The 27,132-nt window shown below is 42.0% G+C and overlaps 1 protein-coding gene across 4 annotated transcripts in view; it reads right to left on the minus strand.

Annotated features, from left to right (window-relative positions):
- Positions 1-27,132, minus strand: part of esyt2b (extended synaptotagmin-like protein 2b) — a 232,009-nt gene that overhangs the window by 129,276 nt on the left and 75,601 nt on the right. For all 4 annotated transcript variants that reach the window (XM_041184073.1, XM_041184070.1, XM_041184074.1 and 1 more), the window contains exons 2-6: positions 20,315-20,356; positions 16,191-16,325; positions 13,639-13,715; positions 4,012-4,084; positions 3,126-3,215 (exon numbers count right to left, since the gene is read on the minus strand). In XM_041184073.1, the coding sequence (XP_041040007.1) occupies positions 3,126-3,215; positions 4,012-4,084; positions 13,639-13,715; positions 16,191-16,325; positions 20,315-20,356 (417 nt within the window). The remainder of the gene's footprint in view (positions 1-3,125; positions 3,216-4,011; positions 4,085-13,638; positions 13,716-16,190; positions 16,326-20,314; positions 20,357-27,132) is intronic.

Consider the following 27,132-nt stretch of genomic DNA (forward strand, 5'->3'; position numbering starts at 1 on the left):
AAAATTTAATCAAATTTGTCAAACACGACCTTCCCTTAACAAATCCATGCTGACTATCCCTGATTAATCTGTGTCTCTCCAAGTGCAGATATATTCTGTCCCTCAGAATTCCTTCGAGTAACTTCCCCACCACTGAGGATAGACTGACTGGCCTGTAATTTCCTGGTCTATCCCTTCCTCCCTTTTTTAATACTGGGACAACTTTAGCAGTCATCCAGTGCTCTGGTACCTCACCTGTGGCCAGAGAGGATTTGAAAATTACTGCCAGGGCTCCTGATAGCTCTTCCCTCAACAGCCTGGGATACACCTCATTCAGGTCTGCAGATTTATCCACTTTTAAGACCGCTAAACCCGCTAGTACTTCCTCTCTCTCTCTCTCTCTCTCTATGTTAATTTCCTCTAATATTTCACAGTCCTCCACCCTGAAGTCTATACTTGTGTTGTCCTTTTCCATTGTGAAGACCAACGCAAGTGTTCAATGAGGACTGTACCCACATCTTCTGGCACCACACACAGATTACCTCTACGGTCCCTAATCGGCCCTACTCTTTCACTAGTTATTCTCGTACTCTTTATATGTTTGAAAATTCCCTATGAGTTTTCCTTTATTTCATCCACCAATGCTTTCTCATGCACTCTCTTAGCTTTTCTAATTTCATGCTCCCCCCCTGAATTTTTTATACTTCTCTCGGGACTCTGCCATATTGAGCCCTTGGTATCTGCCATAAGCTTTTCTTTTTTTCTTAATCCTAACCTTTATATTCCTTGACATCCAGGGTTCTCTAGACTTCGCCCCCACCTTGATCTTTACGAGAACATATTTGCCCTGTACTCTTGCTATTGCCTGCTTGAATGCCTACTACTGCTCTGACACAGCTTTATCTCCAAGTAGCTGCTCCCAGTCCACTTGGGCCAAATCGTATCTCATTTTAGTAAAATTAGCCTTTCTCCAGTTTAGAACTTTTATTCCCAGCCCAACCTTATCATTTTCCATAACTATTGTAAATCTAACTGAGCTAGGGTCACTATCTCCAAAAAGGTCCCCTACTGATATGCCTTCCGCCTGCCCGAGCTTATTTCCGAATATTACATCCAGAACTGCCTCCTCCCTTCTTGGGCTTTCTACTTACTGGCTAAAAAGGTCCTCCTGGATGCAACTAAAGAATTTTGTTCCCTCCCTATCTTGCACACTAAAACTGTCTCAGTTAATAGTTGGGTAGTTAAAATCCCCTACTATTACTGCCTTATTATTCTTACACTTCTTTGAAATTTGATTTGATTACATATTTGATCCTCTATCTCTCCCTGATTGTTTGGGGGCCTATAGTACACACCCAACAGTATGTTTGCCCCTTTTGTGTTTTTTACTTCTATCCATTAGGCCTCATTTGATGATCCTTCCAAGATATCATCCCTCCTCACTGCCATAATTGATTCCTGAATCAATATTGTGACCCACCCTCCTCTCCTATCCCCCTCTCTATCTCATCTGAATACCCTATAACCAGCAATGTTGAACTGCCAATCCTGCCCTTCTTTTAGCCAAGTCTCGGTCATAAGCACGTGGGAGTATGATATTATAGCTATCTGTACCCTAAGCTCGTCTGTCTTATTCCTCAGGCTCCTTACATTAACATATATTCCACTTAGCCTTGCTAAACTTATTTCTTTCTTATCTAGCCTATGTTTCTTTTGCCTTCCAGACTCACTTACTAGTCTTTTAACTTCTAATTCCATCTCAGCTTTTCTCCCCTCTGAGCTACTTTTCAGGATCCCATTCCCCTGCGAATTCAGTTTAAATCCACCCCAACAGCATTAGCAAACCTCCCCAAGAGGATGTTGGTCCCGTTCCTGTTCAGATGTAACCTGTCCAACTTGTACAGGTTTCACCTCCCCCAAAAACAATCCCAATGTCCTAAGAATCTAAAGCTCTCCCTCCTGCACCATCTCTCCAGCCATGCATTAATCTGCCAAATCCTTCCGTTCTTATACTCACTACTGCGATTACTACCTTTGAAGTCCTGCATTTCAATTTCCTACTTAACTCCCTAAAGTCTGTTCATAGAACCTCATTTCTCTTTCTTCTTATTTCATTGGTCCCAACATAGACCACGACCTCTGGCTGTTCACCCTCCCCCTTCAGAATGCCCTGCGGCCATTCCGTGACATCCTTGATCCTGGCACCCTGGAGGCTACATACCATCCTGGAGTCATGTCTACATCCGCAGAAGCACCTGTTTACTCCTCTCACTAACAAATCCCCTACCCCTACTGCCTTTCCACACTTCTTCCACCCCCCCCCACCCCCGGCCACCGAGCAGCTGGACCACCCACAGTGCCATGGTCTTGGAAAACAGTGAAAGTGACGGTTCCTCTGTGGAGGCCAACCAGAGCCAAGGCCAAAAAACGGTTTGCAAGCGAGTGGCACTCGGGGGATTCCCTCACTACCTGCATGGTCCCCTTCTAATGTCTGTTGGTCACCCATTCCCTCTCTGCTTGCACTCCCTTAAACTGCAGGGTGACCACACCTTGAAACATGCTATCCATGAACCTCTCAGCCTTGTGAATGCACCATAGTGCCCCCAGCTGCTGCTCAAGCTCCAAATCCCGGAGCTTGAGTTGTACCATTTAGAAGCATCTCCTGCACACATGGTGATCCAGACCGCCAGGCATGTCTAGGATTTCCCACATAGCTCAGGATGTGCAAATCAAGGGACTGAGCTCCGCAGACATATCCTAAGTAAATAGAATATGGACCCTTACTTTTATTTTACCCTTGCTCCTACTGGAAACTCGCTGTTTTAACCTCTCTGTCCCGAAATCTTGCTGTTTTAACCTCTACCTGAAGTCTCGCTGTTTTAACCTCTCTGTCCCGAAGTCTCTGCGGGAGACTTTTCCACTAACCAGTGGAAAAACCTATTACTAAGCTATTACAACCTTTAGGGAAGGCACCTGCTTTTTCAACCATAAAGATACTGTAAAAGCTATTTATAGTGTCTGGACGTTAAATAATTATGCATGTGGAGCAAATATGAGGATGTGTAAAGAACAGTAGCTGGCACAGTTTTGTTTCCAACACAAAGTCCAATGCAAATGGAGTTCCAGGAGTTGACAATTATACTCACAGGCCTGCGGAGAAAGCAGAGAGATAGTGCTCCAACCAGTGGCATGTCACCAATCAATGGTTCCAGAATCACTCGAATTATACCATTCAGCTGCAAATATAATGAAAAGACCATTATTTCAGAGAAAGGATCCTCTATTTTCACAGGTTAGAGAACAACTGAACTGTGCTCAAAGCACACCACAAATACCTAGAATTCTCATTGGGATTTTATATATTATCAGAGGGCTACAATGCCAAACATTCTCAAAATCAAAGGAATTGCTTTCAAATCATCATTTTGCAGTGGAAAGCACAATTTTAATTTTCTCCACAGGATGAGGCCGTTTAAGTTCACTACACACAAGACATCACAAAGATGACAAAGTACTAAATTATACTCTTGAGCAAGGTTTCACAAGTGACAAAAAAAGCAGCAAAGCTCTCCTGGTAAAATAGGTAAATGGGGAAAGCTTATTCTTCAATATCTATAACTATTTTTTCTATTTTACAATTCTATGCAGCACTGTATCTCAGTGTCATTGTGTAACAGAAGGAATCTAGAGTCAACAGAATACAGGAATAGGAGCAAAAAACCATCTAGCCAATCAAGACCATGTCTTCAACAGAGCATTATCTATCCGACCTACCCTACCCTACACTACACCTCCCAAAGCTAACTACTATATATATGCTCTGATCCCCAAAGGTAATCAAGAAAGACTCTGAAAGTGATCCTTCCATCTTGTTCTACCATTAAACCCTTGCTGACTGCCCTTTCATTTCATGTAGTACATAGCACCAGTCCAGAGCAATTAATCACCTCTCTACAAATGCTATCCAACATATCTGTATTTCAAAAGGGGCCAGAAAGCTATCTGAAGAGTTCTGGAGTACAAGGCACCTACCTGTATACTCTTCACACCTGCTCTGCAAAAGTACCTCTTGATCTCGAGATCTATCTCGCAGTTTCCAACATAGCTGGGAAAAGGATAAGAAATGTGTAAGCAACATGCCAAAGGATTTTAATTAATCATCAGTCTAGACCTTTGTTGAAAACCTCAGGATGTTAACACAAAAGGGAAGCATAGCAGGCACTTCACCCACAACAAAGTCTTGTTGCTCCAAGACCAAATTATCGAAGCTGTCTCATAAGTGAAAGAACAAATTTCACAGTTCCCTGCAAATGTCCTCCTTCCATGGCTGTGAACATTCTCTCAGATCTTTAGTTTATTTGAATTCTAGAGCTCTATGCAAAACAATGAACCCAATAAGCACTGCAACCAATTTACTGCCAAAAAGACCAAATTGATGCAAGGTCATTGACCTGAAATGTTAACTCTGTTCCTCTCTCCATAGATGCTGCCTGACCTGCTGATTATTTCCAGCATTCTCTGTTTTTTGTCATGATGTGGCAGGTTGTAATTGCCAGGTTGACCAAATCCCAAGGGAAACTTGGTCAAGCTACTGCAACAATTTGCGATGTCTATTCTTATTATGGGAAGGTATGTGTACTGGAGTCAGAAGGAAAGATTCTACTACCATTTTTGGAGATTTTAAATATTAAATTAAAACATTTATTAACAGAAGAAAAGAAAACTTAAACACACAAGATTACAGTTACACAGTAAAATTTAGGCTTACATTTCCCAAAGGATTTCTACTTAACTATACTAACAAATAAACATCCCTTTCCAGGCAACAGTCCCTATAGATTCTCAATTGACAAGGGAGTCAAAGGATATCAGGGGTAGACAGCAAAGTAGAGTTGAGGCCACAATCAGGTCAGCCATAATCTTATCAAATGGTGGAGCAGGCTTAAGGGGCCGATTAGCCTACTTCTGTTTCTAATTTGTAGGTTCATATGTCATACCATTCATTACACTCTAGTGCTATTTCCACTTGACGATATCTGCGAACATCAATTTGTCAAAAATTTCTGAAGTATCATTCTCAAATTTTCCTTCCAGCCTCAGTGGAGGAAATACCACCTTGCCTATTGACAACCCTTTAAAGGTAAAGAAATTAATGTGTGAGGAAATCAAGATAAACTAGAGGTTTCTACATGTTGGACCATAACACATAAAACTTCAGGTTCTTCACAAGTAAGACTATCAGTCAGATTCATCCACAATGGTATGACTGACATAATATCAATGGCAACACATTAAAGTTATAACAGAAATATACTGAACAATGCACAGTGGATTTGGCCTTGGTAACAGATGCAGGGTGGTGACATCCAAATACAATGCTACTGTCTATCCTTGGCTTCTGTACAGTTATATTCATGCGCACCATAAAACTGCTGATCTCAAATCTCATATATGCAAACTTAGGTTTAATCTAATAATTCCTCTGAAAGCAGTGAACGGTATACATGATATAAACTGTGCTCAAGACAATAATTCATTGGCATAATGAAGAGATTTATTTACCCGTCTTATGACACAACCAATGACTTTTTAAAGGCAGTAAACAAAAATGACCTACATTAACTATATTGCAGATTTGACAACTGCCTTATTTTACTGATTAACAATGTGACCCGTAAACACAAGCACACAAATGCACATCCTCGCACCTCAACTTAAGTATAACATTAGATTACAGTGTTCACAGTTTCACAGCATAACAAAACATAGTTGTGGAATTAATTAAAAAGTGGAGATGATTTTATTTCATGAATATTACTGTAATACAACAAATCCAATTGTGATTTGTGAGGCTGCGTGATGACTGTAGATAGGTCATTCCACTGGGCCAAATAGATATTTTCCTGAAACCCTTGAATTGTACTTGGATATATCAAAACACAAAATTTACACAAGCCCATATGAAACTCTGAACTGGAAGACTACTTTCATACAAACAATTCTACCTCAAACTGCCTTGCAAGTCAGTTTGCTTCTAGTCATAAAAGGAAAGGAACATTGATTGATTTAGCTCTGGGAGATAAGGTGGTAAGAGACCTGATGTGAGAATTGGAAAATGCCACCATATAAGTTTCAGTGCAAAATTACAAAAAGATAATGAGTGTCAAAGATTTGAATACTGGTTTAGGAAAAGAACAAGTTCGATGTAATAAAACTGGAACAAAGCCAAAATACTGTGGCTGCTGGAAATCAAAAACGAGAACAGAAAATGCTGGAAACACTCCACAAGTCTGACAGCATCTGTGGAAAGAGAAACAGTAAATGTTTCAGAGTCAATGATCTTCCTTTAGAATACAATAGTAAAACTTACCGAAGCAGGATGACTGTGAAAGACTTCAGAATGGGACAAGTTAGCAGAATGGGCAGACAGTAACAAATGCAATTTACAACAACTTACATTTTTATAGCACTTTTAATGTAACAAAATGTCCCACAATGCTTCACAGGAACTTTGTGTATCTTATTTGCACAATATCATGGACACATATATATGCATATAGAGGTATAGGAACAACAAAACAGTGTTTTGGATTGTTCTAGCAAAAGAAATTACAAGATATGGTGGTCTTTGTTCTGTGCTATAAACTTCCATGATTCTACTTTGCAGCAAATATCTTATGGTTGAAGATGAAACGATCCTGATAAGGAGAGGAGATAATAACAACCCCACCCCACTCAACATTGAGGCAACATTTAACCAAGTATGACATTAGAGAAACGTAGTAAAACAGAGCTCAAAAGGAAAAGCTCTTGTGCCTGGAGCTATGCTTAATACACAGGAGGATGGACCTGGCTAACATAAGCTAAACATCACAGAATTGGGGCATTACTCCAATGCCTTAAGTCCAACCATTTTGAGCTAATGATCTTCCCCTAGGTAACTTCCTCAGACTGGGACAGTTCACTGATAATTCCAGGGACTTGAGCTCCACTCACAAGGCCTCCAACAATGAAACTCATACTTGTCAATGGTATGCAGTTTAGGCAACATTCAAGACTTGACTGAGGAATGCAAGGTAATAAGCATCTCTAACCAAGAGGACACGCTGCTATTTCTCCACCAAAGTTTAATGACACTTCCATCACCAAGCTCCCCCATTCGATAATTCAATTCCAACGTTAATGTCCATTCAAACTCCTCTGTTAATGAAACAACCCAAGCCAGCCTACAGCAGGACCTCAATAATATCCAGGTTTGGGCTGACAAGTGGCAGGTAACATTCCACTAAATAAGAACCAAGTAACAACCTTCCCCAACAAAAGACAACCCAGCCATAACTTTCCGACCTTCAACAGTGTCACTATCATCAAGTTCCCAAAACATCTTGGGGACTACAAATGACCAGAAGCTTAAGTGGACCAGTGAACAAAGTGGCTCACACACCAAGGCAGAGACTGGGTAATCTAAGAGTAGCTCATTTCCTGAATTCTCAAAGATTATCCACAATCTACAAGGCTTGTCAGGTGTATGACTGAATATTCATCTGGGTTGGTACAGCTTCAACACACAGAACAAAGCAATTCCCTTAAACAGCAACCCTGCCACTAGGTTCAATACACACTCCCCCATTATTAACACACTGTGCACTGTAACAACTCACCAAGATCATCTTGTATAGCATTGTGTTGTCAAAGACCTCTCTCACTCAGAAGGACAAGAACAGCACTATTAAAGGAACAGCATCAAATCCAAGTTCCCCTTTAGTCCTACATGATCCTGACTTGAATATGGGCAATATATTAGCATGGACAGAAGATTGGCTGGCTGGCAGAAAGCAGAGAGTATGCATAAATGGATATTTTTCTGATTGGCAGAATGTGACGAGTGGAGTCGCACAGGCGTTTGTGCTGGGGCCTCAACGTTTTACATCAATTATTTAGATGAGGGGAGTGAAGACATGGTAGCTAAATTTGCAGATGACAAAAATAGGTAGGAAAGTATGTTGTGAAGAGGACATGAGGAGGTTGCAGGTGGATATAGATAGGTTGAGTGAGTGGGAAAAGATCTGGAAGATGGAGTTTTACGTGGGAAAGTGTAAAGTTGTTCACTTTGGCAGAAAGAACAAAAAGAATCAGAGTATTACTTAAATGGAGAACGGCTGCATAATTCTGAGATGCAGAGGGTTCTGGGTGTTCTCGTACATGAGTCACAAAAAGTATGCAGGTACAGCAAGTAATTAAGAAGGCTAATGGAATGCTATCCTTTATTATGAGAGGAATCGAACATAAAATTAAGGGTAAAAGCAAAAAATTGCAGATGCTGGAAATTCAAAACAAAAATAAAAATACCTGGAAAAACTCAGCAGGTCTGGCAGCATCTGCGGAGAGGAACACAGTTAACGTTTCGAGTCCGTATGACTCTTCAACAGAACTAAGTAAAAATAGAAAAGAGGTGAAATATAAGCTGGTTTAAGGAGGGGGTGGGGGGGACACAGGTAGAACTGGATAGAGGGCCAGTGATAGGTGGAGAGAGCCAAAAGATGTCATAGACAAAAGGACAGAGGGTTGAAGGTAGTGATATTATCTAAGGAATGTGCTAATTAAGGGTAGAAAGCAGGACAAGCAAGGTACTGATAGCCCTAGCAGGGGTGGGGTGGGGTGAAGGGAAGGGATCGAAATAGGCTAAAAGGTAGAGATAAAACAATGGATGGAAATACATTTAAAAATAATGGAAATAGGTGGGAAAAGAAAAATCTATATAAATTATTGGAAAAAAAGGGGGATCGAAAAGGGGGTGGGGATGGAGGAGAGAGTTCATGATCTAAAATTGTTGAACTCAATATTCAGTCCGGAAGGCTGTAAAGTGCCTAGTCGGAAGATGAGGTGCTGTTCCTCCAGTTTGCGTTGAGCTTCACTGGAACAATGCAGCAAGCCAAGGACGGACATGTGGGCATGAGAGCAGGGTGGAGTGTTGAAATGGCAAGGGACAGGGAGGTCTGGGTCATGCTTGCCGATAGACTGAAGGTGTTCTGCAAAGTGGCTCCCAGTCTGCCTTTGGTCTCTCCAATGTAGAGGAAAACGCAATGGGAACAACAAATGCAGTATACTAAATTGAGGGAAATGCAAGTGAAATGCTGCTTCACTTGAAAGGAGTGTTTGGGCCCTTGGACGGTGAGGAGAGGGGAAGTAAAGGGGCAGGTGTTGCACCTTCTGCGGTTGCATGGGAAGGTGCTGTGGGAGGGAGTTGAGGTGTAGGGGGTGATGGAGGAGTGAACCAGGGTGTCCCGGAGGGAACGATCCCTGCGGAATGCTGCTGGGGGGGAGGGGGTGAAGGAAAGATGTGTTTGGTGGTAGCATCATTTTGGATTTCAGCACTCCACCCTGCTCTCATGCCCACATGTGCGTTCTTGGCTTGCTGCATTGTTGCAGTGAAGCTCAACGCAAACTGGAGGAACAGCACCTCATCTTCTGACTAGGCACTTTACAGCCTTCCAGACTGAGTACTGAGTTCAACAATTTTAGATCATGAACTCTCTCCTCCATCCCCACCCCCTTTCCGATCGTCCTTTTTTTTTCCAATAATTTATGTAGATTTTTCTTTTCCCACCTATTTCCATTATTTTTAAATGTATTTCCATCCATTGTTTTATCTCTACCTTTTAGCCTATTTCGATCCCTTCCCTTCCCTTCACCCCACCCCATCCCCACTAGGGCTATCAGTACCTTGCTTGTCCTGCTTTCTACCCTCAATTAGCACATTCCTTAGATAATATCACCACTTTCAACACCTCTGTCCTTTTGTTTATGACATCTTTTGGCTATCTCCACATATCACTGGCCCTCTATCCAGCTCTTCCTGTACTCCCCCCCCTACATCCCCCTTAAACTACCTTATATTTCACCTGTTTACTATTTTTACTTAGTTCTGTTGAAGAGTCAAACAGACTCAAAATGTTAATTGTGTTCCTCTCCGCAGATGCTGCCAGACCTGCTGAGTTTTTCCAGGTATTTTTATTTTTATAAAAGTAAGGATGTTATGCTTCGGTTACACAGATCATTGGTGAGACAGCACTTTGATTACTGTGTGCAGCTTTGGTCTCCTTATTTAAGGAAGGATGTAAGTGCATTGGAGGTGGTTCAAAGGAGGTTTACTAGATTGATACATGAGTGGGTTGTCTTCTGAGGAAAGATTGGACAGGTTGGTTTGTTTCCACTGGGGCTTAGAAGAGTGAGGGGTGATTTGATTGAAGTATACAAGATCCTGAGCAGTCTTGACAAGATAGACGTTGAAAGGATGTTTCCCCTTGTGGGTGAGTCCAGAACTAGGGGACACTGTTTTAAAATTAGGGGTTTCCCTTTTAGGCCAGGGGTGAGGAGAATTTTTTTCTGAGGGTTGTGTGACTTTGGAACTCTCTGCCTCAGAAGGCGGTGGAGACGGGGTCATTGAATATTTTAAGGCAGTGGTAGATAGATTCTTGTTAGGCAAGGGAATTAAACGTTATCAGGGTTAGATGGGAATGTGGAAATCGAAACACAATAAGATCAGCCATGATCTTATTGAATGGCGGAGCAGGCTCGAGGGGCCGGATGCTCTACTCCTGCTCCTATTTCTTATGTTCTTCTGTTATTATGTTCCTCACATTCTTTCATGATCTCTGGGTCAATATCCTGGAATTGACTGGCTCACCACCATCTTGAAGAGTAATCAGGGATGGGCAACAAATGCTGGCCTTGTCCGCAACCGATGATCTTGCATCCCATGAAAGAATAAAAAAAAAATGTCTAACCTAACTCTAATATAGGGAAATAATCACCACATGGACTGCTAACACCTTCTCAGGATAACCAGGATGGGCAGTAATTTTGGCTTTCCGAACATCATCCATATCCCACGAACTACTTCTTAAAACTCCACACCTTCTGAAGAAAATATTGTTTACTCCCAATGTGTAATATTGTGGATGTTAAAAGTCATGAATATATTTCGCAGTTTGGGTCCACAAATCTTGCTTTGCCTGTCACTCTTTATTAATGAAAAATCAATATATCAACAAGTCACAGTAGAAACTCTCTATGTAATCATTTGCAATTCCAATCTGTGAATACACATTTGTAACAGGAAACCCCATCTAAACATGCAAACATTTCACCTTCACACTTTGTTGATGAACCAACCTGATTACTCAAAAAGATTTCGGAAAAATTGTCCCCCACTTTTGTACTCAATCCTAAATTTCTAAAGCCCTTAATAAGGTTTTGAAACTTTTTTTCTAATTCAAAATTTCTTAACTTATATTCATCTAATGAACAGTCCTTTAAAAAACCTTTTAGCTCCTTGAAAAGTTTCTATTATTAAATTGATGCATCAATATGAATGGGAGTTCAGAGTTTCTTGCTTTACATCAAAAGACTTTTTAAAGAAACTCAAATGAGTTGTTAATGCATTATTCCACGGAGGAGTGAGATCCTGAGAAAGGTTTAAAGTAAACTAGATTAACACCTAGTTTAAAAACATTAGTTATCACAATAGTGATAACAAGGTGTTGGGACTTACTCTAGAAAAACACATTCTGAAGAGATTTGATTTAGGAATTTAAAATAGTAAAGGCTCTTGATTGGGCACATATGGCCAGATTATTTGAATTAGACAAGCTAGGAAGAACAAATGGAATTGCATATGAGTTACGTAAACAGAACTAGGTCAAATGTCAGGAGGTTCTCCTTTTCACGGATGGTCATGAGCCTTTGAAATAAATTGACAGATCATGCATAGTGGGTACAGATTCGCTGCAAATGTTCAACAGGAAGCAGGGAGAGTTCATCAAGGAGACTTATATCATCGCATACATCCCATAGTAGGTGGGATGCTGGACTCTGGTCGTCATTCTTATCACCGGAAACTTATTTTGATTGCTGCTGGGTGTGGAGATGAATTTCCCAGAGTTATTTATCATAATTTTATTCCCACTCTCAGGACATTTACTGGGGTTGGAACATTGGGGTTTGTTGCTCAATTGCTATATGATAGAATGGGACAGACTTGAAGGACCACCTGATGTTTTCTGTTTAGCTTTCTCCTGTGTTCATTAGGGATGACATTTAGGTGTAACAAAAGATACTTTCTATTACAAACTTCACATGTAGTGCTCATAATCACAGCAGGCCTGTGTTTTGTATTGTTTGCTGTTCTAAAACAATACAATACATCTCATTTTCAGGTGGGGGTTGGAAGAGTACGGTAGTGTAGTGGTGTTACTGGACAAATGATCCAGAGGTCTAAACTAATAAATCAGACGTGAGCTCAAATCTTATACCATGGCAGTTTGTAAATTTGAATTTAGTTTTTTTTAAAAAACATCAAGAAATAAAAAGCTAGCATCAGTAAGGGTGATTATAAAGCTGCAAATTATTGTAAAAATCTAACTGGTTCACTAATGCCATTTAGGGAAACAAACTGCCATCCTTACCCAGTCTGACCTACAGACAAGTCTGACTACCCTCTAAAGTTGCCTAGCAAGCTACTCAGTTGTATCAAACTGTTACACAGAATAAACAACAATATAGGATCACCTTCACTATACAGATTGCAGCAGTTCAAGAAATTGGCCACCACCAAGTTTTCAAGGGCAACTAGGAAAAGTCAATAAGTGCCAACAATACCCTATCCCAAGAATGAATGAAAAAAGGTCAGCTGTCAGGAATCATCTGAGCAGAACCTTTATTCAGTACATCCAATATTCCAATGAATATCAAACCTGATATTTTACAGACATATCTACAGTACTCCTAAGATTGAACTGTCTTCGATTTCCTTCAATAGAACAGGCATTTTTAAGTATGAGATGAATTAACTGAGAAATATCCCACAATGTTAAAGGCTGTATTAATGCCAAGCAGCTCAACCAATGGCTCAGCAAATTTATGTTTTGAGTAGTTCAGCCACTCAGATCATGAAGGTCTCAGATTGATTCCTTAGGCCCAGACGTTCATGGTTTCAGGCTGATTTGGGATGTCTTTAAAAACAATGGGTGTTTCTGGCATATTTTCACCAGCGCAGGATAAAGGTGTAGTACCCAGCCCACACGCAATACACCTTTGCAGAGGTTCGCATTTCAAACCGTCCCCATAATTTTGATGACATCGGGTCTGTTCTGTTAGGAATATGGTTCACAGCTTCTCAGAAGAATCGTGTATCACTGGGGAGCCATAATCATACTCAGGAACGCAAAACAAAAACAGCCATTCGACATTCCCTTAAGAAATATATTACTCTTTATACATTCTCAAAGTTGTCAATCAACCACAGCCATTCATAGTCTCAATGAAAAAAAACTATTATCTACTTCACACCTCTTCATCTTGGTAAATTTAACACATAGGCACTGAAAAAACTCTAAGAGTGCCTTATACAAGGTGCTAAATATGTCAATCAAACAAAGCTTTCACCCCTTCTACAGTTGTGTCAACATTACTTGCTGAAAGCAAAGTGCATTAGACATTCTTGGAACTCAGCCAAGCATTCATAATTAAGCCATCTGGGGAAAAACAGATGCCTGGCCAACTATTCTAACTGCTTCTGTTGATACCATCGTCCGATGGCCTCATTCTGAATACTTAACTGAGCTCCAAGAATTGAATGGGATTCAAGATGTAAGTTACCTGATTTGAAGGTCTAAGATAATTTGTCTGCTGTCTATGTTTTCTGTATAAGTTTTTACCCCATCAATCCGTAGAGGCTGAAAAGAGATGTACAAAAAGATGAACAAATATTTAACAGTGAGCAATGTTCTAGCGTTTGGAAAACCCTTCTCAGCAGCTGACAGTCACAAACCTTTATAAAACCCTTTAAGGAAATTAAAAACAAATTCTACATGTAATTTTTAAAATCTAAATTATACAAATATAAATGTGCTGTTGTTCACCAACATTATTTATAATTATTTCCAAGCAATTGCTACAATTTACACAGCATCTTTTACATGGTAGTTGGGGGTCAGACTGATGCAGAAAGAGATAGGAAATTAGACGGTAGCCAAAAGTATGGTTGAAGTCATGGGTTTTATCAAGATTTTTAAGAGGACGGCGGAAGGGGTGTGAAAGATTTGGTGAGGTTGAATAGATTAGAATTAGATAGGTAGACACAAGTGGAACTACACGAGGGCAGTCCCACCAAGACAAAAGGTAATCGGAGAAGCAAGGTACAATTGACCTCATCAAAAGTTTCATGCTGGTCAAGGGTGGATCATACACGTATATATATATTTTTAAAAACAATTTGTACCGATATGGCACCTCTTAACGCCTTCAGAAGAATAATACACCATGGTGAGAGGATGTCATATGTGATTGCTGTTTTGAAAGGGCTGGGAACACACAAGGAAAGTGAACCATTTACATTGTCTGCTAGTATGAGGGCTAGAAAGGGAATTTGGTTGTTCAGCAGTTTAGTGCAAATGGGATCAAGGGAAAAAACTAAGCTTACATAAGGCACAAGGAAAAATGAATGAGAAACTGGAGCTCTGGACAAACAGAACCTGGATGAGGTATGACTTAAAGAGAAACAGGAAACAGCAAATGTAGTTGAACAAATGATCGTAACTGAATTGCCAAAGACATCAATGAGTTAGCTCCTCACATTTGTTGCAGGCAAGGGTAAAAGGCAGCTGGGAAGATGGAAAGACTGTTACTAGTGGTGAAAAATAAAGACAGATTATCTTTGCACACAGGAAAATCTTGGAGTAGTCAGTGGTGTTGGCAGAGAAGAGTAAAGTTTTATGTAGTTTTGTAATGTCTGATGATGAATGGCTAAACCAGTGTGTGCCAGATAAGCTCAAGTCTGTGCCCCTTGGGCTTGATGGACATATCAGGGGGAATGAGCAGTCTGGAAGGGTTAAAGGTTTTACTAGGACAACAGCATGAGCAAATCCACACTGCAGAAGTACCATGATGAATGGAAGGTGTTATGATTCCCTTGGGGGGCCCGTAAACCAAAAAAACCAAATTTGCTGAATGACCCTCATTTGAAGAAATTACCAATAAGATTCCAATTTTTGTAGCATTTACTTTAACACAAATCAGAACCTGTAAAAATTAAACATGAATTAAAGGACAAATGGTACTTCAAATAAAAAAGTAAATTTCACTTCCAACATTCGATATATCTAAGATACATCTTACACAACGACGAGCACCCATATCACATCCTACAAAATGTGGCACCACGTGCAGATCCTAACTTGGCCTCTGATACGTAGTGTCTCTCACTTGATCACTCAATCGATTCATCCCTCAAGCCACGGTCAGCAGCAGCTGTACTCTATCCAAGATCCTCAGAGACGGTCGTCACCCAAAAGGCACACTCCTGCAGAACTTCTTTAGCTAGGTTCACAATAGTCTTGATTGCACAGATTCCCCAGAGACTCCTTTATCCAACCCTTTTAATAGGCCCTGTTAAGTGGTTGAAAACTCAGCAGCAGTAAATTTGCCCAGTTCACAATCCCTGCTTTAACTCTGTCTTTAGCTTTCTATCCTGTTTAAGTGTATTACCCACACACGCAGTTCCTTTTCAATGTGCCTTCTCTGTTCTCCCCAATTCTGCAGCTTTTCTTTGTGTCTTGCCACATGGCCTTTGGCCTTAACTTCTTTCCTGCTGGCACTGCTTCCGAATCAAAGGTCGCCATGTCACAGAGACCAATATTTCTTATTATCCAAGAAAATTACAATTGATCCCAGCTCCTAAAAGCCCTTTTCAAATAAACATTCTTAAAAGCCATTAGATTTACTAGACATTTTAAAGAAATAAAAACATTTTGCTGACTGTATTGCTTCCGACTCAGGGATCATCACAAAGACCAATAGCTAGACAGTTGGGGATTTAGGAGTGCACTTGTAAATTACTTGAAAGAGAGTTTTTTTTTCCCCAGAGATGGGCAAAGAATCAAGTGGAAGTGGGGATGTGGTGGTGAGGGGTACAATGAAGTAGATGGAGGTGACTTTGTCAGCAATTGAGACCATGACAAGGGAGAAACCATGGGAGGTGACAAGGTTGAGGGGATAGCTGTGATTATGGGGAAGAATAGCAACTTGGAATGAAAGATTTATAGAAAACAGGAGGGAATTAATTCAAGATTCCCACCATTTCAGTCTTAAGTAAAAAGTTAACTTATACATAGGGGCATTTGTTTATTTCAACTTCTCAAGCAACCACTCACCTTATTTCCCATGTCAACTTTTGTGAAATTGAAGGTACTAAGATGGCTGTTTGCTCCCCTCACTGCTGGTTCAATGGTTTCTTTCAACAGTTTCTCCACAAACTGACAGATATATGGCCACATTTGTTTTACCGTCTAAAAGTAATAAAACAAATTTAAAATTTCTGAACCATGATTAGGATACAAAATACAAAACCAATAGGCAGTGTTATATAGACAATGTTGCATAGAATCACAGACCATAACAGCACAAGAGGCCAGTCAGCCTAACATGCCAATGTCAATTTACTTAGTTCCATTCCCCTTCCTTTTACCAGATTCAGATTTTACTTTTTCATATATTTATCCACTTCCCTTTAAAAAGTTCTTAAGGATTCTTCTATCACTACTTCTGGTAGGGTATTCCATGCCCTAACAACCTTCCGCGTAAAAAAAAATCCCCTATCCCTCGCTTAAAATCATAAAGCCAATAGATACCTAAGGAGCACATGCCATTCTACTCTAATTGCTGCAGCATAATCTTGAGTTATCAGTTCATTTTCTCGTGACTTCGGGCAAAGTCAAATTTAAGAAAGGAAATCAATGGTACAAACATTTTCTTTTTGAGCTTTAAAATCTTAACTGGCCCAACCATAAGATTTTAGTGACTAAGCTTCAAGTGACTAAATGCAAGTCAGTACCAAGCAATCTCTTACCTCTTACCTCATCCCTCTATTACATAAAATATTACATGACTGAGGGAGGACATGGAGGGGTTGGAGACTGAACGAAGTGCAGTGTAGGCATTCCTCAGCTGAGGGATATGAACCTCAAAACAAGATAATCTGTCCTTTATCTTCATAGATACCAAATGCTGTATAATACCAGCATTCCCTCACTACATAACCTTCAATATTATCAGCTCACACAAGTTTCACTTTAATATTCAGATAAGCTCTCGATGTTGATAGAGTTCACTTTTTAAAAAGAGCAAAATTCAGTAAACTATAACATGTTGTTATTTTGATAGAGAGCTCATGACTGAAGGGGATAGGACATGAGAAAGACAGAACTTGGTAAGAAGGACAGGCAAAGTAACTACATCAAATTAAATTTAGGAAAATTGCACGTGATTAAAAAAAGTGACCATGAATTTTGTATCTTTTTAAGTTTTCTTTTCACTTCTCTGTTTAACTCCCCATCAATTTGTCACGAATTCCATTTATTCCACTTTTCTCCCAGTCATTTTGGACAGAAATTTAACATCTTTATGCAGTATCATTCACGAAATCAAGGTGCCCAAATCATTTTGCAATCAAATTATTTTTGTAGCGAAGTTGCTGTTGTTTTGCAAGAACCCAACAAGGTTCCACAAACGTCAGAGATAAATAATCAGATAATTGATCTTTTGTAACACTGATTTTGGACAGGTTCCTACTCTTCTTCAAACAGTGCAATCAATCTTGTATAAATTCATGTCCCATCAAATGGATAACGTCTCAGTGAAAAAAGACAGCCGCTCTAACAATGCAGTCCTCCCTCAGTGAACACTGAAATGAAAAACGTAGGTTATGGGCAAATTTAAGGTAGGAAACAGGGGTCTTGCTCACATGTTGGACAGCCAGCAAGGACCCTACATTGCCTCTTTTCAGGAAGGTCCACCACGGTAAGTGCCAATCTGGTGCTTAACTGGGGTGGCAGGCCTTCCCCAGGATCAAGCAGCTCAGGGGCTGAAGTCCTGCCTGCTGAATGCAGCCAGTCGATTAGAATTACAAATTACAACCAATGTCGTTGTTCAACAGTGCCACCAGGGAGGTAGTTCTCCTGTCAGTAATGCATCCACCTGAGGTCCACCTCACCAAGGGACCACAATCACAGGTGGGAGGAGGATTGCAGGTTGGGGATCGCAGGACAAGAGGAGAGAGGTGGTTGGCAGTAAGGGCAGGGGGCTGGCTCTCAGCAAGCAGCATCATGATGCTCCCCCACCTCCCTATCCAATGCTGGGTCCCTTGATTTGGCCTTGAGTGCCTCTGAACGAGGGACACCGCTGGAAGCCTGCAAGCAACCCCAACAGGTTTTGCTTCTTCGGTTTATTGCATGGTGAGACCCCTGCCTGCCACTGGTTGAATACCAGCGGTGACAGGTTGAGGCTCTTAAATGGGCATTAATTGGCCACTTAAGGGCCTCAACTAGTGGCAAGGTGGGAAGACCGTCCATGAGCCTTCCCGCCACAGACTAAATCGGGCCATCCTTCTGCCTGGTTAAATGCACTCTTGCCACCAAATTCGCCATGTGGGACGGGCACTAAATTCAGTCCTATGTGCCCAAATCCTGGAGTGCAGCTCGAACTCATATTCCTCTGACTTAGAGGAAAAATATATTTAATGAAATTTTAAGGCTTCTTTTTTTAAAAAAAACACAATTTGCTGTGAACTGAGAGCAATGGCAGCTTTCCTGCTCCTCTCAAATTTTCATAATTATTGGACTTGAGTTTTTGAGGTCCAAGTAGAAGCTGAAATATTGGAGGTTTAAGCTTCATATAGAAAGCAAGCGACTAAGAATGAATCCCCAAAAAAGTATAAAATGTTAAATGGTGTATGAAGTAAAACCAGACTATTTCAGAGTAAGTATGAAAAATTGGGCCAGGGGTAGAAATAGAATTGAAAGAAAGTGAATGAGTACATCAGGTGCCCTCCAGTCCCTTGTCTAATTAACCATTCATCTTTTATGAGCCTGAAAAGCAACTTTCAGCACACTATTCAGCCTCATCAATCTGACCTCACCCAATGTCCATTTAAGTGCATACGATGGACAGTGATGAACAGGCTTATTGGATGATTTTCCCCTTTCTCATCCAAGAAACTTCATCATGCCAGTAGTAACCCTTCAACTGAAGCTCCCTACTTGATGCCACTTCCCTGAATCTTAAAAGTTGGCAAATCAGGAGTTAATCTTACAAAGGCCCCTGCAGAATAGAACTTTATACTATGCTGCATCATGATATACAAATGAACTTTGTAATAATTCTGTTGTTTTTCCCTTCATCTCAATGCTTGGCAAGTTATTCAAAATATTTATCACTCCCAGAAAAAGTTAGATTCTTTCCACACAGTTATTGCGACATAGAATGATATGCTAGAAGTAACTTTTGAGTCAGAACCTATATTAAAAAAACTTCAAGCATTAAAAGGATCAGGGAGGAAAATCGTAAATAAGTGTCTCCCACAGCTGTTTGTTCCCATGTTTATTCCAACCAATTAATCTGAGCTAGATCATTTTTGTGATATTGAACCCAGACATTACATTTGAATAGTTTATTTATTCAGTTTAATTTTTTTTTTAGGAAAATTGTGGGGAGACCAAAACTAGGGCCCGTAAACATAAAATAGTCACTTATAAATCCACTAGCAAGTTCAGGAGAAAGTACCCTACCCAAAGAGTGGCTAGAATGTGAAACTCACTGCCACAAGGAGTAATTGAAGCAAATATCATAAATATATTAATGAAGAAGTTAGCTAAACAAATGGAAAAGTGTATAATGCTGATTGGTTTAGATGAAGTAGGGTTGGAGGAGGTTCAACTGGAGCATAAGCACCAGAACACACTAGGCTGAATGGCCTTTTTCTGCGCTGCTCATTACATGGACTTCTACATGATAAACCAGTGGTGAACATCTAACTGTAAACAGAATCCGATTCACACAAACTAAAGTAGAATAAAAGTGAACACCACTGCTAACCCGCCTTTTCCTTTTACCCATATTACAATTTTTAAAAAAACATTTTACACTACACTGAAAAATGAAGTTCGCAAATGACTAATTGTACACTATGAAGTCTAAGCCATTAACTGACAGACTCCACTACAACACTATTCCACACTAGGGATGCTGGATACCTGGCTTACGTATCAACTGATCTAACAAGATATGGTGAAAGGCAACTATAACAAGGATAGGTAGCTTTTGAAACAGATGTTGAGGGTGCGGAAGACCTGGACAGAGAGTTAGAACTGACTGTTAGCAACAGAACAATGTACTGACTCAAAGTTGGCTCCAATACATTGTATGAATAATTAATTTCCATGCTCTTTGGATTACATTTACAGAAAGTACTTTCCTCAAAAATCAATCAATAATACAGTACCTTGTTTATCCATTCCACCCGTTCTATGTCTGGGAAGTGAACCTGAAACAAGAAGAGATCAAGTGTAAGCACAAATTAGCAGGGAGAAAAAAAGAAAAGTGGGGAGGAACTAGGTTGTGGGTGCAGGGGGTAGGGTGGGGTGGGGGCGAAATTTTATAAGATCAAACAGGGACCATTTGAAGCCATTTTAGTTGCAATAAAATAACTGAGCATTGCACCTTAGGTCAAGGAGCTGCAATCAAAGAAAATTAAGGGGGTTTTGCAAGGCTTCCAAAAGTACATTATACTGAGAAGCTTCGTAAACTGAACTTCCAAACCTATCAAATTTCTGCATGGCTGATGCTGACCTTGATTTTAATACTGAAGAAACAGTGAAGTTAGCCTCTTTCTTATTCATAGTCATTGTCATTTGCAACATGGTCGCCCAGTAATGAACTCTGCTGTAATTGAATACTGTACACATCACCTTAACATTATAGTGAATCTGACTGGTTTAACAACAATTTTCTTCTAAGTTATAGATTTGCAAAAAAATTTTATAGTATATAAGGTTTGTAGTAGCACTCTGTTTCATAAGCAGAACTACATTTTGGAACAAGAGAGACAGGATTGCCAACAAATATTGTTTTAAAAGCTTGATTCACCTGAACAGATGTATATTTTGAATATATGGAAATAACAGAGGGGATTTTTATTCCATTCAGAAGATGTGGGTATCACTGGCAAGACCAGCATTTAATGCACATCCCTACCGTCCTCGAGACAATAATGGTATACTGCCTTCTTGAAGCATTGCAGTCTGTGTGTAAAGGTCCTCCCACGGTGCTGTTAGGGAATTCCAGGATCTTGACCCAGTGATGATGAACAGTGATATATTTCCAAGTCAGGCTGGTGTGTAACTTGAGAACACCAAGTTTTTTCAGCCTTCATGTGCCAGCCACCCTCGTCTTTCTAAGGTAGTAGCGGTTATAGGTCGGGAGAGGCCGTTGAAGAAGGCTTGGTGAGTTGTTGGAGCGCATCTTCTAAATGGTGTACACTGTAGCCACTGTGCAAGGTAGTAGAGGGCATTAATGTTTAAGGTAGAGTTTTATTCAAGCTGGCTGCTTTGTCCTGGATGGTGTTGAGCTTCTTGTGTTGTTGCAGCTGCACACATTCACAGAGACCTTATTACAGCCTTAAGCCAAACTTGGAGAACTATGGCTGGTCCAGTTAATGGTCCAGGATGTTAATGATGGTGGAATACAAAGATGGTAATGCCATTAAATGCTAGAGTGGTCAGGCTCGCCATTGCAAAGGGATGTAGGCAGACTGACTGAGTGGGCAATAAGGAGGCAGAGAGAGTATAATCAGGGAAGTGTGAGGCTATTCACTTTAGCAGTATGTGTAGAAAAGCAAATATTTTATAAAAGGAATTAAACTTGTAAATGTTGATGGTCAGAGAGACTTAGGTGTATTTGTACAAGGAACACAGTTAGCATGCAGGGGCAGTGAGCCAATGGCATGTTGGCCTTTATTGCAAGGCAATTGCAACATAAGAATAAAGGAGTCTTGCTAGAATTGTTATGGGGCTTTAGTGAGACCACACTGGAATACTTGTGCAATTTTGGTCTCCATATTTAAGGAAGCATATACATGTTTTGGGGGTAGTACAGCGAAGCTTCAATACATTGGTCCCTGGGATGAGGGGATCCCTGAGATGAGAGGCTTAGTAAATTGGGTCTATATTCTCTGGAGTTTAGAAGAATGAGAGGTAATCTCATTGCAGCACGTAAGATTTTGAAGGTCTGAATTTTACCCTTGGTGGGCACGCGCGATTTTGCGCAGATTGGCCAATTACGGCCTACCCAGAATGAAACATGTCTTCCCAATTGTCAGGAAGGGACGGACAGGAGTGGGAGCCTGTCAGACACCAGTCCAATGGCAACCCAGCGGGCAGTTTAAAAACGGCACAGGCAGCTCCCTGAAGGCTGCCAGGGAAGAGCATATCTTCTGCGTGCTGAAGACCGAAGCTATGGCCTCAACTGCGGCTGGAGAGACCAGGCTGGAGGGCAGGTCGGGTGGGCTTTCCGCCCCCCGGATTTCAAACAAGTGCCTCGCAGTCCTCCTGGAGGAGGTGGCTGTCAGAAGGGACACCCTCATCCCCAGAGATGGAAGGAGGAGGCCACCGCGCGTGATAAAGAAAGCTTGGGAGGAGGTGGCAACCCAGGTCAGCAGCCACCATGTTGTGCGGCGCACATGGGTGCAGTGCTGCAAAAGGTTCAATGACCTGCTGCGCTCGGGAAAGGTGAGTACTGTGTTAGCAAGGATCAATGTAGAGAAGTGTTAAGGGCTGGCCGTCCCCTCATGGACTTCAGGGGCGTTAGAGTCTGAGTGCCAACTGTCAATGACGCCGGAGCAAGCCAAAGGGGTGAGCCTTGGTTGTTTGGATTGAGTGCTTTGCGGCTCGAGTGCCACAACTCAGATGTGCCCTGCAAGGTGTTCCTCAGGTGGGGTTGGCCAGGATGCAATGGCGTTGCAGGTAGAGAGTGGGCTAATCAAAGCTCCTTTTCCCTATCAGTAGAAGACAAGCCATAACAACATTGAGATGTCATGGACACGTGGACACTCCAGAATTCCTACAAGGTTTGTGCAGGATGCCTTGGAGTTGGAGAGGCTGGGGTGTCAGATGAAGCTGAGTGCGCAATGCACAGAGGTGAGAGTTTCAGATGATGCAAACATTCTTGTGTAGTCTCTTCATTGATGGGAGCCTCAAAACTAGAGTCCCCATTGATCACTGAAGGACGATGGCACCATGATATAGGTCTCCATTGTAACACCAGGATGCCTGGCATGCACTGTGAGTGACAGTGTGATGAATTAAACTAATGACATGTTGTTGTCCTCCCTTAGATTTGCCAGCACACATTCATTCGCAGGACTCTGAAGAGCCACTCCCGATGCCAGAGGACCGCTGGGCTTCAGATGCACCTGCATCACACCCACTCTCTGAACCAGGCATCAGCACAGATACAGGCACCTTGGTGGGCATTAGGTCTTTGGCTAAAATGTCAGAGCACAGCAATGAGGGCACTTCACACTCGCTTGAGGAGCAAGCGGAGGCAGAACGTGCCCAGGGCACCAGCAGTCGGAGGACTGCTGGAGACCAGGACAATGCTGAGTCGAAGGCAGATGTGACCCCTGGAGTTGTCCATTAGGCAGCAGATGCTGGATGTCCAGCGGGATGTGCGGGAGGATCTGGCGGAGTTCCATGAGGGTATGCATGCCACGGTCTCTGTTGAGGAGAAGTCCGAACGGAGCATAAGCACTGCGTTGACACTCATGGCTGAGCACACTGCCTCCTCCTCCATTGAGAGGATGATGAATCTGTTGAAGAGGCAGCTCCAGGGACAGAATCAAGGGTTCCTGGGGTTGTGCTTGGACCTGCAAGCCCTCACACAGGCAATGACTTCAGGTGGTCAGTGCTAGTGTGGGAGATGGATGAGGCACCCAGTCTCCAGCTAGGAGCCACTCCATCACTGGCGAGCAGGGAGGTCAAGAGCCACCTCAAGTTGGTGCACAACCTCTTGTTGTCTTTGCGGGCTCCTCTCAGGGTGCCCTGGATGACTGCAGCAGCTCCTCCACCCCTCTGACAGTGACCGTGGCATCTGATGAGACTGCAATGACTGGGGAAATGCCAGCCGTGGCACTGGCTACCTCCCAGGTGGGGCCAGCACAGGCTCTAGAGGCCAGAGGACGACCACCAAGGTCTTCAAGGCCAACAAGACAGCAGAGTAGCAGGCTGCCTCCAATTGGCTCAAAGACGTAGCACTTGTAAACGTAGGTTTAAGGCACCATAAGCAAAGAGGGACTGGTGATGGGAGATCTTCTGTAATGTCTTATGTTTACTGATGTGGAACTGAACACCAGGAAAGGTTATGTTAATTTGTTTGGATTGTGAAAATGACAAATTTTGTTTTTGTCATATGTATGCTTCACCTTTTTATTTTTTTGGTGCGGTGCATGCCAGTAATGTAATGCTGGACATGAGTGGCTCTAAACTTTATTGCACAGGCACTGAGCGGACTTTGGGTTCAAATAAAAGGATCATTTCAGACATCCTGGATAGAGGCGGCAGTCCTGGCATGAGTGGAAGCAGATGTTTGGCAACCTAGCTGAAGGAGCGTTGGATCAAGGCATCCCTGCCTCCCTGAACAATACAGAGGTCTGCCTCCAAACCCTCAGCATTATCCTCATCATGCTTGGCCCCTAGCCAAGCTGTTCCAATACAGCTGCAATACTGGCATCTACTCAGTTATGTGGAAAATTGCCCAGGTATGTCCTGTACATAAAAAGCAGGACAAATCGAACCTGGCCAATTAGTGCCCATCAGTCTACTCTCGATCATCAGTAAAGTAATGAAGGGATCATCAACAGTGCTATCAAGTGGCACTTGCTTAGTAATAACCTGCCCATTGATGCCCAGTTTGGGTTCTGACAGCTCCTGTCCTCATTACAGCCTTGGTTCAAATATGGACAGAAGAGCTGAGCTCCCGAGGACGGGAGAGTGACTGCCTTTGACATCAAGGCTGCATTTGACCAAGTGTGGCATTAAGGAGCCCTAGTAAAACTGGAGTCAACAGGAATCAGGGAGAAAACTCTCCAATGGTTGGAGTCACACCTAGCACAAAGGAAGATGGCTGTGGTTGTTGGGAGGTCATGTATCTCACCTCCATGACAAATCAGCATGAGTTCCTCAGGGTCGTGTCCTCTCCCCAACCATCTTCAGCTGCTTCATCAATAACCTTCCTTCCATCATAAGCTCAGAAATGGGGATGTTTGCTGATCATTGCACAATGTTCAGCACCATTTGATACTCCTCCGATACTGAAGCAGTCCATGTGCAAATGCAGCAACCTAGAAAATATCCAGGCTTGGGCTGACAAGTGGAAAGTAACAGTCGCGCCACACGAGTGTCAGGCAATGACCATCTCTAACAAGAGAGAATCTAATCATCGCCCTTTGACATTCAATGGCATTACCATCACTGAATCCCCGACTATCGACATCCTTGGGGTTACCATTGACCAGAAACTGAAATGGACTAGCCATATAAATACTGTGGCTACAAGAGCAGGTCAGAGGCTAGGAATCATGCGGCAAGTAACTCATCTCCTGACTCCCCCAAAGCCCGTCCACCATCTACAAAGGCACAAGTCAGGAGTATGATGGAATACTCCCCATTTGCCTGGATGAGTGCAGCTCCCACAACACTAAAGAAGCTTGAAACCATCCAGGACAAAGCAGCCTGTTTGATTGGCACCACATCCATAAATATTCACTCCCTCCACCACCAACACACAGTAGCAGCAGTGTGTACCATCTACAAGATGCTCTGCAGGAATTCAACAAGGCTCCTTCGACAGCACCTTCCAAACCCACGACCACTACCATCTAGAAGGACAAGGGCAGCAGGTAGATGGGACCTCCACCACCTGGAAGCTCCCCTCCAAGTCACTCACCATCCTGACTTAGAAAAATATTGCCATTCCGTCACTGTCGCTGAGTCAAAATCCTGGAACTCCCTTCCAAACAGCACTGTGGGTGTACCTACACTACATGGACTGCAATGGTTCAATAAGTTACCACCTTCTCAAGGGCAACTCAGACTGGGCAATAAATGCTGGCCCAGCCAGTGAAGCCCACATCCCTTGAATGAATAAAAGAAAAATTCGAAGTAAGAAACTAGGGGTGGTGTGGCAATCCAAGTGCCACTCTGTGGATGCTAAGGTCCCTGGTACTAGACCAGGGAAAGTGGGACTACAACGCAGCAGGAAAATCATTGAAGGAGGCAGAGAAGCTGAGGATCCAATCAGCTTCCTGGCCTTCAGCCAAGTCTAGGCAAATTCTTTTAAGTCATCATTTTAAATAAATGTTGTTGTGCAGCTTCAGTGACCAAGTTACTTTTTAACAATTCAGAAGATTTGTTTTGCTCACAAAGTGAGACTACACACCAACTGAATCCACACTCAACTGTTTATTCTATACCAGTAAATATTTAATAACTCGTATGGCCTTTGTTCCTTGGAATTTTAAACTGTGCTTGTTTGATATCTTTTTGAAAGTATCCACAGCCTGGTTACTCAAGACCAGAAGTGAGTGGGTGTTAACTGGAGCTCAGTGGTAGCGCTCTCGCCTCTGAATCAAAAGAATACAAGTTCAAATTTCATTCCAAGGGCTTGAGCACACTATCTCAGCACTGAAGGAGTGCTACATTTTTGGAGGTAACATCTTTTGGATGAACTACTAAACCAAGGCCTGTCTGCTTTAAGTGAATGCAAGATCACAGGTGTCCTGGCCAATATTTACTGGTCAACCAACATCACAAAAACAAATTATCTGGTTGTTTTCACATTGCTGTTTGTGGAACCTTGCAGAAATTATTGGTCAAGATTTAACCAGACCCCGTGGAATAGTGGGATGGTGGCAGGTCCTGGAAGGCAGGGTGGCTAGTAAAATTGCAGGGAGCCATATCAGATTGGCTTCCTGTCTCAGACCGGCCAATGGGGCATTGTACCCATAGTGGGACTAAAAATGGAATGGCTGCCTGCTTCCTTCCTAATTAAAGGCCCAATTAGGTGTCTGCCTATGCTAAAAGCTCTGAGCTGGTTCTGCTACTGGCAAGGCAAGTTTAGGATCTGCTTTTTACCTTGACATAGGGTCCTGACTCTGCTCTTAGAATTCAACTATACATTTCAAAATAGTGCTTCTATGGCCATAAAGCACAGGCGATGTCCTTTGTTAATGAAAGGCACTTTATAAATGTGAGTTTTTTTATTTTT

The sequence above is a fragment of the Carcharodon carcharias genome, chromosome 3 (assembly GCF_017639515.1).
Source record: "Carcharodon carcharias isolate sCarCar2 chromosome 3, sCarCar2.pri, whole genome shotgun sequence".
NCBI classification, from domain to species: Eukaryota; Metazoa; Chordata; class Chondrichthyes; order Lamniformes; family Lamnidae; genus Carcharodon; species Carcharodon carcharias.